This window comes from Palaemon carinicauda, chromosome 35 (genome assembly GCF_036898095.1).
Source record: "Palaemon carinicauda isolate YSFRI2023 chromosome 35, ASM3689809v2, whole genome shotgun sequence".
NCBI classification, from domain to species: Eukaryota; Metazoa; Arthropoda; class Malacostraca; order Decapoda; family Palaemonidae; genus Palaemon; species Palaemon carinicauda.
This window is the reverse complement of record NC_090759.1, coordinates 49,938,984-49,957,547: the sequence shown is the minus strand read 5'-3', so window position 1 is coordinate 49,957,547 and position 18,564 is coordinate 49,938,984. Positions and strand designations below refer to the sequence as shown.

The window sequence follows — 18,564 nt, the reverse complement described above, 5'->3', positions numbered from 1 at the left end:
TTGCTTTCTCTTTTCAGTGTGTGTGTGAAGTTGGCCTCTATTTTTCATCATGCGTACGTGCCCTGGACTATCTGGCCACCCTTGTGGGACCTTTATGTCGGCCTTGGACACGGATCCTCACTCATTATGCCCGCAGTGTAGGGGCCAACGGTGTGATAGGTCTAACGTGTGTATTGAGTGTAGGGAGTGGTCTACCTCCCAGTGGGAGAGGTTTGCCCGACAACGTAAGAAGAAGGCTAAAAGGGATCGTTCTCCTTCTGAGGCTTCTCGGAAGAGAGAAAATCCCAAGACTTCTTCTTCCGCCGCCCTTTCCTCCTCCGAAGCTTCCACTCGAGCGGCCTCTTCCGAGAGGCCGGCGAGTGGTAGCGTAGACCGTAATGTTGTTAACCGATCCCGGGGTGAGGGAGAGGTAGTTGCCTCCCATAGCGAGGCAGCTGCCCCCCCCCGGAGGAGGGATTTGTATCTAATAATGATCTTTTTCAGCTTTGGGCTTCCTTGTGGCTGCAGGGTCCGCCCTCCAAGGAAGCTCTGTTTGACATGATCAAACTGGGTGCGGCCGTCAAACAATCGCCAACTTCAGTGGAGATAGATCCTCTGTCTGTGGTTGACGTTGTTGTGACGGAAACATCCCGTGGGTCTAGCCAAATGCCCGTTCCTGTGGCTGAGGTAGTTGAAGGCTCTGACTCCCCCTCCGAACATCATTCGAGGGAGGAGCTTAGTCCCACGGTCTCTCCTGCCGGTGATTCTCCATCTCGGGGGAGTTCACTAACAGAGACTCCTCTTCGGAGGCCCATCGATGGTCAGCCTGCTGATCCCACGGCCCCTCGTGGGCGTATAAGGCGGAAGGCTCGTCCTCCCCTTCGCCGTAGAGGCCTTCCTTCCCCCTTCAAAGGGGTTAAGAGGTGCCTCTTCGGCTCGTCGTCACCACATTCCTCTGCGGAGGAGACGACTCGCCGTTCTCCTTTCCTGCCAGCTACCAACTTAGACCTCTCCAGGGATCGTTCGCGATCCCCTTCGGAGGATGGTCGTCCTTCGGGACATTGTGACTTGTTGCCCAGACCATCTCCCTCTAAAGATCCTGATGCGTTTGACGCGCCACCTGATACTGCCTCTGCGCAGTCCCCGGGCCCTTCGGGGCTGCAGGGGCTTGAACGCAAAACTGCGCCTCTTGCCCCCAAGCGCCAGGTACCGCCTGAGCGCCCGCCTGCCAATGTTGCTGCCGTTCCTGACTTAGCACCTCGGCGCTCACCCTTAGGCGTTCGCGCCTCTATTCCTGTTATGCGCCAGGGTTCCCCTGCGCGCCCACGCCCTTCGGCGCCCCGTCGCCCCGTCGCTCTCCAGCAGTTCCTGAGGTAGCGCGCAAGCGCCCACCTGTGCATACGTGCTCACCTGCGCATACGCGTCCACCGGTGCCCCAGCGGCCACCTGCGCTCACGCGCCCTCCATCGCCTCGGCGCCCCCCAGTTCCTGTTTCATCGCGCGCGGTCCAGGAGGCACCTGAGTTGGCGCTCAGGCGTCTACAGGTTCCTGCAGACTCGTCGCGCCCATTGGGGGATAAGCGCGACACGCGCCCACGCGCGGTTCCAGCTCCAGCGCCCACGCACTCACCAACACGACCACGCGTCGCCACATCTCAGCGCGTCGCCCAAGAGGCTTCCAAGTTAGCGCACGGGCGCTCACGGCCGCCTCTGGGCTCGCCCCCTCTAGTCCGCGCGAGCTTGCATCTGATGCAATCGCGCACGACGCTCCGGTAACGCGCCCTGTTCCTGCTACACGCCCCGTTCCTGTATTTAGGACAACTAAGGTTGCCCTTCAACAAACACCAGAGCGCCCTCATCCAGCGTGCCCACAGGCGAGTATACCGGTCGTACCCAACCAGCGCCGGCCATCTCGCCCTCAGGTCGCTCGCGACCCTGCTCCAGTACCCTTAGCCGGTTCTTCCGGACACGCGCTCAGGCGCCCCCGTTATCTCGTGCCCTTCGGGGCCGCTGCGCGCCCGCGCGTTCGTCCTCCTGCTGCTCCAGCTCCTGATCGCCACACGCCTACGCCATCGCCTACATGCTCTCGCGACCATGTTCCCGCTCCAGCTGCTGCGCGCCCACGCACCCGCACTGTCGCCTGCGCGCCACCGCGTCATCGCTCCTGAGCACCCACCTGTGCGCCATCTCGCCCTCGCGCCCGCCCCCGCCCACGTGGGTGCGCGCGCGCGAGTTTCCAGTATCGCGCCATCCATTCACGCGCGACCCTGATCAGGGCCCGTTTTACGAGCCCCAGCGCGAGTGCCAACAGGCGGACTCTTCTTCGTCGCGTTCCCCTCCCCGCAAGCGCAGACCAGCGCGCTCGCCAGAGGAGGGGCGCTCCCCGAACAGGTCTAGGAGTTCTTCCTTTTCAGCCCTGCAGGCGAACCCTCGTTTGTCGACTCCTCCTAGGGATCCCTCGATCCCCTTCCCTCCAGAGGGGGTGTCTGACAGCGCGACTGTCAGACAGCAGCCCTGGTTCGGCACCCTAGTCAGAGCCCTTGTGCAGGCGATTAAGCCCGCCCTTTCTGATTCGGTTCACGAACCAGCGGCAGCTTCCTCCCCCCTGAAGAGGAAGAGAGGAGTCTCTCCCGTGGAACCTCCTCCGAGGCCTATTCTGTCTCCGCGCAGATCCTTTCGCAAGGATCCTCCTCCCCCTCAGACCTTCTTGCCCTCCCTTGCGGAGGAGGATTACCCCTCCTCAGGAGAGTCGGATGAGCCGGAACACTCCCCCATCGCACCTCTTCCCGAGAGGTCTTCTCGTCCAGAGGTGGAGAAGGACCTGCCCCCTACGCTTCTCGAGTCCTGTATCCCGCCCAGGAGGGAGCCTAAGGACTCTAAGACAATCCCCAAATCGTCAGCGAGGATCAGGCAGGAGCAGTCTAGAGCCGCCGAGGATGTCCACGTGTCCCCCCAGGAAGAGCCACTGGGGACGGGAGACTTCGCTGCAAGTCCTTCGTGAGGAGAGCACCAAGAGTCAGAACACGCGTTCTGGCAAGTCCTGACCCTCATGAGGAACCTTAACGGGATCCCAGATCCTGAGGTCCCTCCTCGTGAACGGAAGGACACTGTCCTGGACCACGTGTACGGCACTCAGAAACCCTCTAGGGCCAGTGCAGCTTTGCCCTGGTCTCAAGGGATGAAGAGTGCCAGGGACAAAGTCGAGGGCCAGCTCTCTGAGCTTGCCTCCTCCAGCAGATCGAGTGCCGGTAATAAGCTCCTCCCTCCTCCTTGAGTCCATCAGAGGAGGTACTTCGAATTCCTCTGAGTCTTCCCTTACACCACTCCGTGGAAGAACTCACAGGGGGAGTCCCTCTTGAGAGACTCTCCAACCGGCACGTGTCCTTCTCAGCCACTGAGATCCTGAGCCAGGAGAAGGTCACCAAGTGCGCCATGCAGGCGACTTCGTGGCTCGACATCTGGCTGGGGTCTCTGGGCATCCTTGTGCAGTCCGAGGACCTCTCCAAAGATAGCACCAGGAAGGCGCTGGAAACCTTTCTTCTCTCGGGCACACGGACCATTGAGTTTCTAGTCCACCAAGTCTCGAGCTTGTGGGCCAAAACAATCCTCAAGCGTTGGGACGCTGTAACCGAGAGGTTCCATCATAAGGTACCTAGTGTGGAGTCTAGCAGGCTCAGACACTCTTCCGTTCTCGGTAAGAGCCTGTTTAAGCCTAAGGACGTGGAGCTCACTGCCGAGAGGTGGAGGAAATCCAACCAGGATTCCCTCATTCACAGGGCCCTGACATCGAGGCCTTACAAGCCTCCATCACTCCAGCAGCCCCGTCCCGCTAAGGACACAAAGAAGACGACCACCGCAGCGAAGCCCAAGATGTCTAAGCCCTTTCCTGCTAAGAGCAGAAGGGGCAAGAAGTCCTCCAGGGGAGGCAAAAACCCTAGAGGTACCAGCCGAGGCCGGAAGCGCTAGGGTTGGCAATCCCCCTGCATGTCCACCAGTGGGGGGATGCCTTCAGAGTTGCTCGACAAGGTGGCAGCAACTCGGGGCAGATGCCTGGACGATATCCATGATCTCTCTAGGTTATTGCGTCCCGTTCACAGCCTCTCTGCCTCCCCTGACAGCGAATCCAGTGTCGTTGAGCTCTTTTGCCATGGGATCGGCAAAAGGGCAGGCCCTCCGGGCCGAAGTCCAGACCATGTTGGAGAAGGACGCTCTCCAGGAGGTTGTAGACGGGTCCCCAGGCTTCTACAGTCGACTCTTTCTTGTGAGAAAGGCGTCTGGAGGCTGGAGACCAGTCATCGACCTCTCGACCCTGAATGGGTTTGTCAAGCAGACTCCGTTCAGCATGGAGATGGCAGACACGGTCAGACTCGCAGTGAGACCACGAGACTTCATGTGCACACTGGACCTGAAGGACGCGTACTTCCAGATCCCAATCCATCCGTCTTCAAGGAAGTACCTGAGATTTTGCCTAGACAACAAAATCTACCAGTTCAAGGTGCTGTGTTTCGGTCTCTCCACAGCTCCTCAGTTGTTCACCAGAGTTTTTACCCTCATCTCTTCATGGGCCCACAGGATCGGCATCCGTCTCTTTCGTTATCTGGACGACTGGCTGATCCTAGCAGACTCGCAGGCAACCCTTCTTCGCCACCGAGACAGACTCCTCGAAGTTTGCCAGGATCTAGGGATCGTGGTAAATCTCGAGAAGTCCTCTCTGCAGCCCTCTCAGAGACTGGTATATCTAGGCATGGTCATAGACACCAATCTCCACAAAGCCTTCCCATCAGACGAAAGGATAGCAAGGCTTAGGAGGGTTTCGAAACCTTTCCTCAATCGAGAGGAACTCCCAGCCCAATCGTGGCTTCGTCTCCTCGGCCACCTCTCCTCCCTGACCCGTCTCGTCCCCAACAGCCGCCTCAGGATGAGATCTCTCCAGTGGCGACTCAAGTCTCGGTGGAGTCAAGGTCTCGACTCCCCCGGACATCCTGATGCCCATGGGATCAGCGGAACGAGCGGACCTCAGTTGGTGGGTGGCAGACGAGAACCTACGAAAGGGAGTGGATCTTCTCGTCCCTTCCCCGGATTTGATGCTGTTCTCGGACGCATCAAACAAAGGGGGGGGGGGGGCCCACATTCTGAGCCACAGGACCTCAGGCATGTGGTCAGAATCAGAAAAGTACCTTCACATAAACCTGCTAGAAATGAAGGCCGTATACCTGGCACTTCAGAAGTTCCACCAAGTCCTGGCGGGCCACTCTGTGGTGGTGATGAGCGACAACACCACGGTCGTGGCTTATATCAACAAGCAGGGAGGTACCTTTTCGGAACAGCTATCCCATTTTGCAGTACAGATCCTGAGATGGTCCGAAGTCCACTCGATTTCACTAGCGGCTCGCTTCATTTCAGGCAAGAGGAATGTGCTCGCCAACAGTCTGAGCAGAGCGACGCAGATAGTGAGTACCGAGTGGTCTTTGGATCCTCAGATAGCCAACAAAGTCCTGACTTTGTGGGGTTCCCTGACTGTGGACCTGTTCGCTACGGCGCTGAACACCAAGCTCCCACTGTACTGCTCCCCAGTCCCGGACCCCAAGGCTCTCTAGCAAGATGCCTTCCAACAACGGTGGGACAACGTCGACGTGTACGCCTTTCCCCCGTTCTGTCTGATGAGGAGGGTACTCAACAAGACCAGAACATTGGTCAATCTCTCAATGACCTTGATAGCTCCGCTATGGCATCATGCAGAGTGGTTCCCGGACCTTTTGCAGCTCCTCACGGAGATCCCGAGGGAGCTCCCTCCACGTCGCGAGCTACTCAAACAACCACACTCCAACATCTAACACAAAGCCGTAGCTTCGCTTCGGCTTCACGCCTGGAGACTATCCAGCATCTCCTCACAGAGAGAGGATTTTTGCAACAAGTTGCGAAAAGGATGTCTGGCCACCTGCGCAAGTCATCCGCAGGAGTCTACCTGGCGAAGTGGCGAGTTTTCTGTGGTTGGTGCCGTGGAAGGGGTATCTCTCCCCTCGATGCCACTTTACCAGCAATAGCGGAGTTCCTCGTTTATCTGCGGGAAGAAATGCGCCTTTCAGTCTCGGTGGTGAAAGGCTATCGCTCAGCCTTAAGTCTTGCCTTCAGGCTCAAAGGAATGGACATTTCTTCCTCGCTGGAACTGTCTCTTCTCATACGGAGTTACGAGCTTACCAGTCGGAAGTGAGACCTCCTCCTTGGAACGTGGTTCGAGTTCTCAGGTCTCTTAAGAGACCTCCCTACGAACCATTACGCCAGGCTTCTGATCGCCACCTTACCTGGAAGACGGTGTTCCTGCTAGCTTTGGCCTCGGCCAACTGAGTCAGCGAACTTCATGGTCTCTCCTACGACGTTGCCCATTCAAGGGGATGGGGGGAGGTAACGTTCAGCTTCGTCCCTGAGTTTATTGCCAAGACTCAGAACCCGGGAGTGCCGGACCCAAGGTTCGTCTCCTTCCAGGTCTCGAGTCTCCGTTCTGTAACAGATGACCCAGACCATCTCCTACTGTGCCCAGTCAGGAGTCTGAGGTTGTATCTTAAAAGAACAGCTGCAGCCCGTCCCCAGGTGCGAGCTTTGTTTGTGAGCACCGGGGAAACAAAGAGGAGAGTCACCAGGAATACCATCTCAGCCTGGATTCGCAAGTTAATTCATCTGGCCCTGAATCCTGACCCTTCTCCGTCACGCCGCCCTAGGGCGCATGATGTCAGGGGCGTGGCTACGTCCCTGGCCTTCAAGAAGAACTTTTCGGTGACGCAGGTCCTGCAAGCTGGGGTGTGGAAGCGTCAGACCACCTTCACGGCCCACTACCTGCAAGACGTGACACACAGGAGGCTCGATACGTTCTCTATCGGCCCTGTGGTGGCTGCACAACAGCTGGTCTAACCTCAGGCTCCTTATTGGACAAGTAGCAGAAGGTTGAGGGCATTGTTACCCGGTTTTAGTCTGTGTGAATGAAAAGATCTGTCTGGCCCTTTTATTTTCTTCATCCTCTCCTCCCTTGGAGAAAACAGCATCCTGGGTCCTTTGCACAGCTGACCTCGAACCTCTGCAGGTAAACCATGCTCCCTTGTGTTCCTAGTATTAAGTTGTAATACTGTCATGTCCCCATACCCTGACGAGGTGGTATTGGGAGAGTCCTAGCTAGATATCCATCTGAAGAGCTCCAGGTCAACTTCCTAGGACGAGTCACTGCTCACCTTCACACACAACTTACGTAGGCCGCAGCAGTCTCACAACTGCCTGCGAGGAGCAGGGCCCCCCTCATCCCACGAGTTCTTCCGAACTCGGGTTCGGGGTCCCCGGGCAAGCCAAAGCCAGTATGGCAGGGGACTTACCACCCTTCCTAAGGGTTAAGTCACCTCATGTAAATAGCGTGGTTTGTATTTCAGTTACGGAACAAATGACAAATTCGTAGATAATTTGTATTTTTCCTAACTATACAAACCTTAGCTATTTACAGTTATGTGCCCGCCAGCCCTGTCCCCCAAGATAAGTCCTACCTCTTAAGTAAAGTGAAGTATTCACCGGTGTGTGTGAGGAGGGAGGGGTAGCAAGCTACCCCTCCCTACCCCCCGCTAACTAGCGATGGGGTAGGAAACCCTCGTTAAAACTTTTATGGCTCGTCGTTCAGCTATGCCAAAGTAATTACCCCATGTAAATAGCTAAGGTTTGTATAGTTAGGAAAAATACAAATTATCTACGAATTTGTCATATTTTAACAATGTCCTCTTCTTTTCATCTTTTTCATTTCATCAGTCCTAGCCACTTCAAAATAACCTGTGCAATATTTGATTATTTTAATTTTCTTTCATCTTTTTATATTATGTCTATCAGTGAAATACAGGAGCTTGCATATTTTATTTTGACCTATGGACGGGTTTGTTTGAGTATTCTTAGTTTTAGGGGTATAATAATCAAATTGATTTGATAAAGGAAATAATAAGGGTGATGAAGAGGGACAGAAATAAGTTACAGAGCAGCCTCAAAGGATTTGGTATTCCAAACTAGTGACTTCATTATTTCACTGCTTAACAATCTAGTATATAGCAGAACGACCAAACTTCCTGAATAGAAGTAGTGAGAATCTTTTCCTGACCTTCAAGTATGAAATCTATTTTCTGCAATAAAAAGGGTGAATACTTTTTCGTAAAAATTTAGCAGAGAAAAAACATTTCTTGGTTAAAATATCCTTTCTGTTGGCATTTGCATCATGAAGATATGTGAGCAAGTTTAAATGGGGGTATGGCTTTAGTAATATACATGGTAGTATAGTCATCAGCGGTATAATTCTTTGCTCTTATCAGGAAGGATTAAGTACATTTCACTTTTGTATTTTCAATAACTAGTATTTATTATGTCAGGCATATGTCAGGTTGTTATCTGAGAGAATCATTTTTTCGATAATTTTATATGGTGAATATTTTCTTATTTTTATTTTATAAGATTAGAACTGCTTGTTATTACCTTTACATTTTATCAATTTGGTAATTCTATCATGTTCCATTGAGAAATACTGCAACCTCTGCATTTATTAAGTGTTATTATAAAACTGTTTATACATGTAAATGAAATTTAGGGTCTGAAGTTCAATACCTTTATTTCAGCGCATCATTAGATCAACGTATTTGTGTCTGGAGCGTCAGCAGTCAAAGTGTATTATATGCTATAAGCATATGCCGTGTCCCAACTGTGGTTGCCTGGTGTGTTGGACACAGGTAAATAAGACTTTCTTTTTGTACAGTATCTATACTAAATTTTATATTTAGTTTATACCCTGAGCTTTTGTTGCATAATATTTATTATTTTAATGTCTTACCCAACATTCATTGTGCTATACATTTTTCAATTGCAGCTTAGTTGACAAAATCAAAGTTACAGTACATTACTAGAAGTGAGTTACCAAGTATTTTTAGGTGTGGCTGTACTTCCTATTTCATTAGATTTAGATCCAATTCTTTTTTAGCTTTATGGCCAAATAGTACAGTAGGGTCCCGAATTAAGCGTGTTCGAATTACACGATTCCCCTTTTCCGCGATCGCTATTTTTCAAAAATAAATTTTCTGTATCTGCGAGGCTGTTCAAAGTTCGCGAGTCAAGCACTACAAAATGTATCAAATCTATTGTCTTTTTAAGTATATTGGTAGCCCTAAATACGGTGATTTATAATAAATGTTACAAAACAATATCAACATTACATTTCATTAACACAATTTCATAATGAATAGCCTATTTAAGGATAAAATTCCACATCAACAATGAAATCAACTGTTAACTGTGCGAGTCCAGCTGACAAAATGTAAACAGAAATGTGGTTACGTTCTCGGCAATCTTTATCTTTCTCCAACCTTACGATAATTGTAATGGTAGTGTTAATGATGGTATATTAAAGCATTATTTTTGTTTAGTACAGTATATTTAAAAGCCTTATTTTTCCCTCTGGGCGTTCAAGGTTTTCACGAGTAGACTGGGTTCGTTTATCGGCAGTGAATAGCCTAAACTTCGGTAACGAGTCGTCAATATTTTGTCATATTTTAAACAGTATACATTTGATTTGCAAACATTGGTTTTGTAGAGTAGACGGTAAAATAAAATCTAGAGAGAGAGAGAGAGAGATTTGATGGCAGAAATCCCCCCCCCTCTCTCTCTCTCTCTCTCTCTCTCTCTCTCTCTCTCTCTCTCTCTAGATTTTATTTTACCGTCTACTCTACAAAACCAATGTTTGCAAATCAAATGTATACTGTTTAAAATATGACAAAATATTGACGACTCGTTACCGAAGTTTAGGCTATTCACTGCCGATAAACGATAACAAACCCTTTAATGCAAACTAACTGTATCCTTTGATATTCCTCTATATTTAACACGAATTCCTTCTATACCTCCTCAGACACTCTTATTTCAAATATCTAAATTATTCTTATCACAACTAACACCATCTAGTCATTTTCATTCCATTCTATCTATTATTCCTCTGGATCTTATTCCCTTTCCTTATTCTGTTTATTCGATGGGATTCGTTTTTCCCTTTACCGTCTTTCAGAATCTATTTTTAGCCACTGGCAACCAAATCCCCCCTTCCCCCGTCTCCTACCTTCTCCCCTGCGAGTCCACCCAGCCTATCTCATCACTCCCCCCACCTTCATCCTCCCCTGTTCTAGGTCTGTAACCTTCTGCATCATAATATCTCTCTCTCTCTCTCTCTCTCTCTCTCTCTCTCTCTCTCTCTCTCTCTCTCTCTCTCTCTCTCTCTCTCGTTATACAATACTTACAAATAGATGAAGAAACCAAAATCGGTTTTCTTGAAGTGTCAATTAAATACAAAACGAAAAAATTATACCGTGTATACATCCATTTCAATCATAGCTTAAAATACGGTAACCGATTTCGTCCGCGAACCACTATTTTTTAGGAAACACCATTCAATTCCAGAAAATTTTTACTCTTTAAATGTCAATTGCGCTATAATAAAACATGTACTTATGTTGTTAAATTTCGGGTGTGTTTTAAAAATCGAGTATTGCTAACTTATTTTTGTTTTACTTTTGGCTGTGATCACATCACCTGATATCTAGCTTCCGCGCGAATACAATAACAAAGAATTGTTTACACCATTTCTTAACTTATTCAAACCATCTATACAGTTAATATTACATAAACACCAATGTGTTTTAACCTATCATATTTATTGTTTAGTACTTTAAAACCATCCCTCTCTCTCTCTCTCTCTCTCTCTCTCTCTCTCTCTCTCTCTCTCTCTCTCTCTCTCTCTCTCTCTCTCTCACATCGAACGTTATAGCGGTAACCTAATTGTTCGGTGACTTTAAGAATAGGCCTAGTACTTTCTTCTTTTACCTTTTTTGCATATGGATCCATAATTGAGGTGGGTACAAGTTGACTTATAACTGAAGTTAGGAAAAGTATTTTGGATATGGAAAGGACAATTATCTTTCGTAACAGTTAAGAATTATCGTAAGTTATCACTCTGTCATTAGCGGCAGTTTGCTATTGTGGATTAAACGCATAAGGAAAAAAAAATTTCCAGCTTTGCTACGAATTTAGGAATTTATATGGATACGGTAAGTAAAATATTTGTAATAACATAATGTTTACTAAATGTTTGTAATATCATTAGTTATGACTTAGATCATGTGTGTTTAATGCATTCGTTTGTTCATTATGATCGAAGATGGAGCGTAAACAAATGGAAGGTTTCCGTTTCAGGCGGCATCATAAAGAAAAACATTTCATAAATTGCATTCATTTCATTTATTTGAAAGTTTTAATAAAAAATAATTAGAACATTGGTAATAACAAATTCAACATATAATCTATACTTGGTAAAATTGCTGTCAATTCAAAAACACAGATGTATAAATGCGTCTGTTTCTTCGTTGTGATCAGAGATAAACGTAAACAAAACATTGGGTGTCGTTTTCTATTGTGCTTTTTAGCGTGTTTAGGAAACGCATGATATAAAATCGCCTTTATTTTGATAATTCTGGATTTTCAATCATACAACAAGCTAGTCTATAGAGTGATGGTTTTGCTATTCACCAGTTGTATTATACAATAGATATGACAAACATTAAAATTTGTCTGTATTTTGGGTTGTGTTATAACGGGAAATATATGGTGTTTACACCTATCCTGGTTGTAATTTTAACCATTTTTCAAGTTATTAGAACTTTAAAGTATATTAAATGTTTTATTTATTTACAAAAACAATTTGATATTATAAAGAAATACAGTATAGTACAAAGAAAGTATTGGAAATGGGTAGTAAACACATTTGAATAGGAAAATTGCTGGTTGCCATGGCCGCAATGGAATTATTTCTGTTAGTTGTGTGTTTCGAAATTCGCGATTTTCCATTTACACGAGGTCATTAATCGACCAAATTCTCGCATAATTCGGGACCCTACTGTAGTACTGAGTGATATTGTATCCTTAGACAGAGGTCATGTTGTAATTCAAATACCTCAGATCATCCAAATACTATTACAGTAATCCCATGCCATATCACAGTTCACCTATCGCTCCCTCATTACATCGTGGATTTAAATTATAAGTGATAGGTCCACAGATTCAACTACTGTACCTGATTAAGATCGTTTCACAATTTGGTCACAGCTGGAATAAAACTTCTAGAATACTGTGTAGAATTGAGCCGTATGATGAAGAAGGCATAACTATTTGAATTAACTGCATACAGTGGTACCTCTACATACGAATTTAATCCGTTCCAGAACCAACTTCGGATGTAGAAACGAATTTTCCCATAAGAAAACATGGTAATTCATTTAATTCGTTCCTCAGCCTAAAAACCCATAATAAATCCTTAATAAATGGCTACACATAATTACACATAACAATAACATTACTGCATAATATGTAAGAAGCATGTAAAAAAGATAATTATAAAGAAATAATAAATAAAAAATGTGTTTTATTGCCACTTTACCTTAGAGAACAGGCCAACGCAGGTGTAGGATTTGCTACGACGGAGACGGACGATCGGCGAGAAGGTAGACATGGTGTTAACATGTTCTTTAAATAAATACTCTCTCTCTCTCTCTCTCTCTCTCTCTCTCTCTCTTGTTCTTCTTCACTGTTAGTGTTAGAGACGTCTATTAATTTTTTCTGAGAGAGAGAGAGAGATTAAACAAAAATGAGAGATTAAACAAAAATGTGTTGTGTACATATGATTTTTAACAGCGTTAATGAGTTGAAAGACAGTTAAATGTAACTAAAAAAACAATATTAGCGAATCTGAATTCCTTTATTAACTAAAACAAACATTGATACAAACACACTCGTGTGCGTATGCGCAAACACACACACACGCACGAGGAGACACGATCGGCGAGGAGGTAGAGATGGTGACTGCGATAACATACCGTAACTTACACTACGGAAATTTTAATCTAACTTAGCTTATTTATTTTTTTTATTTTTATATTTCATATTTTTTACATTATTTTTCTTTTGATTTTTTATTTTCATCACTTGCAGTGACGAGTTACGGTATGTTATCGCAGTCACCATCTCTACCTCCTCCCCGACCGTCTCTCTTACTGCGTAGCAATTCCTGTTTTAGTTAATAAAGGAATTCAGATTAGCTGTTATTACTTTCTTAGTTACATTTAATTGTTTTTCAACTCGTTGACGCTGTTAAAAATCATATGTACTCTGAACACATTTTTGTTTAATCTCTCTCTCTCTCTCTCTCTCTCTCTCTCTCTCTCTCTCTCTCTCTCTCTCTCTCTCTCTCTCTGAAAAAAAATAATAGACGTATCTAACACTATAACAGCGAAGAAGAGAGAGAGAGAGAGAGAGAGAGAGAGAGAGAGAGAGAGAGAGAGAGAGAGAGAGAGAGATATTTTATTTAAAGAACATGTTAATGCTATGTTTAGAGAGAAACAGAAAAAGAGAGAAGTCTTATTTAGAAGAGCTTGTTAATGCTATCATGGTTTTCTTTGCTTCACTTTTTTCTTTCTTTCTGTTCATCACGCTGGCCCTTCTCACAAATGATCGTTGCCAACAATCTCTTTGTCCTTTATCCCTATCAACAAAAGGCGTTCTATCTCTTCCAGGGTATTGCTAAGATGTCTTGTAATAATGGTGATCCCCTTATATGGTTATTTGCTTTAATGGCTGCCTTCAGCTTGATGATCCTCAAGATAATAGGCCTATTCCGGCCATATTGTTTAGCCATACAGTATCACTCACATGCACACTGCTCTCATGTTTTTCTATAATTTCTTGCTTCAATTCTAATGAAAGAATTGCCTTCTTCCTGTACTGAAACTTAGCTTCTTAGGCACCATGATTATCAAAAAGGAAATGTGAGAAAAGGAAGAAAATAAGCACTGTTAATAACAGACCAAACAGAGGACAACCACACGATACACACAAGAATAGAGAACTGAGCACTCGACGCTCAATGGCGTAATGTTTACTTCGTGTGTCGAAATAAAATTCGGGTGTAGAGTCAAAAATTTGCTCGAATTTTACTTCGTATGTTGGAAAATTCGGATGTAGATACGTTCGTGTGTAGAGGTTCCACTGTACTTAGTATTACGAATAGGATGGTACTGTCCGGGAAAATCTGAATGCGAATGATGGTCAAATTATGCAAAATCTTGTGCAACATGTATAAAGAACTAACTGAACAACTGTGCCAGAGATTAGTATCTAGATCAGGAATAAGAATTTTAAAAGACTATATGTTCCTGTCCAACAAGTTATAAGGTGAGATTCAGCAGCTGAAGACCAGACAAGAGAACAATACTCGAAACAAGGTGGAATGAAAGAGTTAAAACACTTCTTCAGAATACAGTAGATTTTTCACCAAAGATCGTAAAAGACTTTGTCAATAAGCCAATTTTTTGTGTAGTTGAAGAAGAGACAGACGAAATGTGTTTCTCAAAAGTAAATTTGGCATCAAGAATCGCACCTAAAATTTCAAGAGTTGCAGAGTTAAAAAACAGTATAAATGGTGATATCCAGATGTTGATGAGCCACTGTCCTCTACCTACTTACAATCATATTCAAGTATTGTTAGAGTTCAAATTCATACCCCACAATTTGCACCATGCACTGATTTTAAAAAGATCTCTGTTAAGGGGGCCGGCCGGCTAATGCCGATTTTTAATGACAACTTTGACATTCATATCACTTAATAAGGTGACTTAGGACATCTCCAAACTGCATAGGATTTTTTATTCTGACCTTCAGTTTTGCGACGCCAGGCCGGTTTATCCTGAATATTAGTGTTTTTCAAATTCTATCTCATCCCATGGTAATTATTTCTAAGATCTGGGATAGTACCCTATATAGACCAGATATAGACCTCCAATATTATGAAGAGTTTTTTTTCTAAAAGTAATATTTCTGTCAGATATGACTTTTTTATTATGGTAAAAAAAATAAACCCTAAAAATCAGGGTAAAAAATTTAGAAAAAAAATTATGAAACAAAAATTGGAAAAAAGAGATTCGTTTCATTGTTTTTATAATATATTTCTAATTTATATTCCAAATTTCAATGCTATATCTTTAAAACTAAGGGAGACTATTGAATGAAGATCAATAAGTATAGTTTTGGGATATGGACGTTCAAAGTTTTTCTTTGTATTTTTACAAAGACATTATTAGTCAATCATGATTATTATGAATTTTATGTTCTCTTTTGCGTATAAATAAAAGAAAACAAAGTTATTTATCATAATTTAATCATAAATGAAGATCCTTGTGCTCAATATTTTGCTTCTTTTTTCTCCTGTTAGGCAAGGTGGCTGCTCCTTTATCTACAACACACTCTCTCTGTCTCTCTGCACTACTGTTATTACCCTCTTCTGAACTCTTAATAAAGCAAATTTTCTTCTTCCTTTTATTAGCAAGATGTTGAAATTGTTTTTTCCCCTTTTAAATAATAAAATTCTTGCCGAAAGCGAGAAAAACAAATGTAAAACCGAGTGAATGTCAAAGGGTATTCAAAGTTTTTGTTTGTAATTTTACAAAGATAATATTAATAAATCCTGATTATTATGAATTTTATATTCCTTTTTGGATATTAATAAACAAAATCAAAGTTATTTATTATAATTTAATCATAAATGAAGATCCTTTTGCTCAATATCTTGCTTCTTTTGGCTCCGGTCAGGCAAGGTGGCCGCTCCTCCATCCAGAGCTCTCTCTCTCTCTCTCTCTCTCTCTCTCTCTCTCTCTCTCTCTCTCTCTCTCTCTCTCTCTCAAGGGAGCAAATTTTCTTCTTATGTTAGCATGATGTTGAAATTGTCTTTTTCTCTTTGAAATGATAAAATTCTTGCTGAAAACGAGAAATACAAATGTAAAAATGAGTGAATATCGGAGGTCAAACTCGGACATGTACTCTCTAGAGGTTTGTGGTAGGACTGAAGGGCGAAGGGTGTAATTTACCGAGTAATACATTGTCTTGTGACTCGTGGAAGCTGTACAGGTGCCATTGTTCACAATTTCTTTTACATTAAAATGTAATAATTATCAAAATTTACAATAACAGAAGAAATACTGCATTTTCTTGTAGGGAACAATGTTTTTGGTTTATTGACTTAATTATACTAATTACCCTGTAACTATGAAAGTAAGAGGAATTTTAACAGAGTTTTTCAATATACTTACCCGATAATCATGTAGCTGTCAACTCCGTTGCCCGACAGAATTCTATGGAGGGATACGCCAGCTATCACAATACTAGAAGGGGGTGTATTTACCAGCGCCACCTGTGGCCAGGTACTCAAGTACTTCTTGTTGACACCTCCTCAATTATTCCTCTGTCGTGCTTCCGGCAAGACGTTCTGGGATACGCTTATGTTCTTGGAGTATTTTCACGACTTTGGTGAAGTATTTCTCTTTGATTTCGGCTGTCGCTTTACTGGAAACTTCTATATTAGCTTAGTTAGCTTTTGGAATTAATTTGATTAATTATGGTGACGAGAGAGTATGAACTCTCGTTCACCTTTCAATGGCCGACCCTTCCCTTAGACGGAAGTGTTGGTGTCTAAGAGAGTATACTCTCTCTTTCTTAATTTTGCTTAACAAAAGTTATAGATTTATTTTATATCTCTCCGCCTCTTATAGGCCTCTTCGATTAACTTCCTTTTATTATAAACTCATTAAAATTAATTTTTATATTTGTTTATATTCGACCTTCCTAATAGTAGGCGGTCTTTTACCGAAGTTAATAAACTTTGAACCCGTCATTTCGGTTTTACCTGTTAACATATTATGCTATTTCCGCCACAGAGTTTGAAAGATTTTCTTTGACAGTCTCGTACTGTTTTCAAAGTTGAACTAACGTTTTGTTTTGTCTCTGCAGTTGTTGACGTTCAGAACGTTCAACTTGCACTCTATCGTTACGATAGAGAAAGAATGTTCACGGTTTCACGTTGCAGTAAGAGTAACCGTGTCTAGCGTTTTGTTCATTCTTTCTTAACTTAATGGTTTTGATCCTAATAAAGGAACTTTTCAGTTTTTTCCTTTAACAATAATATGTTTTAACGATATATATGATTGGGCTCTTCTCTCAGGTTCTAAGTCAAGAGAGAGAGAGAGAGAGAGAGAGATAGAGACGGAGGGAGAAAGAGGATAAACGTTTCATTCAAGCCTGCCAGGCGTACGAGTAACGTCGTTATCGTTTTTGCTCTTCTCCCTAGTCTCTTTAGGGGAAGAAACTAAACGTTTCTAGAAGTGATCTAGTGTTTAGTCTCTTTCCAACCACTGAATTATCTTTCATTAGATTTTTCTGTTACATTGTAATTCTGTTTTCGCAATTACTAACTTTGAGAAAGGATAGAATTGCGTATTTCAGGTACAAACCACTTAAAGTTTCGAGTTCAGTGAAATAAGTGCAAACAGAAATCAAAGTGATAAGTGATTAGTGCGTGAGGGTACTTTTGTGCGCGCCAGTCGTCCTCCCAGTCCGGGACCTCTTGCAAGCTCCCAAGCCCAGGGGAGAAGCAATGTCGAAGGGCATAAGGGTTCAGCAGGCCTTGATCGGCGCACAGAAGTATTCTCGGTGGTTGTGGGCGTGTCTTACCGAGACCGTCACTCCCACCCGCAGACGATTGAGCCCTTATTTTGCTCGTCTGCAGAAGAGATTAGGGGAGAAAATAAAGGCAGAGTAACGCTGGTCTCAGGTCTCTAGACCTCTTAAACGTTAAGTCCAGACCTATGCCAGACGTACGAAGTTAAAGTTCACAACCCGATTGCAGTCATTGGGTTAGCTCTGACTCTCCTCAGTCATCAGTTGATTACACTCCGCCTAAGAGGAGTAAGGTTCTGCCACAACAGATCTCTGCTGTTAAGGCTTTACCTCAGCAGAACTTAGTGTCTGCCGACCCCAAGTTAACTCTACTGCAGTCCATACAGTCACAACTTTCGGTCTTGATGCGTGAGTGTCGGGCTGAGAGTGTTGCGCCTCCGCCTCCGCCTACACTCCCCCCCCCCGCCTATGATCGCTCCGCCTGATCACAGTACCACCTGCCAGGCGTACGATGTTGTGAACTCTACTACAGTCCATGCAAGCACAGCTTTCGGACTTGATGCGTGAGTGTCGGGCTGAGAGTGTTGCTCCTCCGCCTCCGCCTACACTCCCTCCACCTACACTCGCTCCGCCTGATCACAGTACCATCTGCCAGGCGTACGATGTTGTGGACTCTACTACAGTCCATGCAAGCACAGCTTTCGGACTTGATGCGTGAGTGTCGGGCTGAGAGTGTTGCTCCTCCGCCTCCGCCTACACTCCCTCCACCTACACTCGCTCCGCCTGATCGCAGTACCACCTGCCAGCAGTTCCACCTGCCAGGCGTACGATGTTGAGCCACGTGCTGAGTTTGCTGTTCCCTGTGGTGTTCAGCCTCCGCCTTCCTTAAGGCAACCTTTACATTGGGATCAGGAGGATTATACCTCTCTTCCTCCGCCTCCACTTGCTGCTCCACCAGTGATGCAACACTCGGTTGAGGTACAACAACCTCTCCCGTCCATGAGTCAGTCTCCTCAGCTCTCGCTGCAGCGAGCTCAAC

The 18,564-nt window shown here is 44.9% G+C and overlaps 1 protein-coding gene across 2 annotated transcripts in view; it reads left to right on the top strand.

Annotated features, from left to right (window-relative positions):
- LOC137627724 (WD repeat-containing protein 17-like) overlaps positions 1 to 18,564 on the top strand; it is a 183,378-nt gene that overhangs the window by 34,163 nt on the left and 130,651 nt on the right. For both annotated transcript variants that reach the window (XM_068358990.1, XM_068358989.1), the window contains one exon: positions 8,606 to 8,716. In XM_068358990.1, the coding sequence (XP_068215091.1) occupies positions 8,606 to 8,716 (111 nt within the window). The remainder of the gene's footprint in view (positions 1 to 8,605; positions 8,717 to 18,564) is intronic.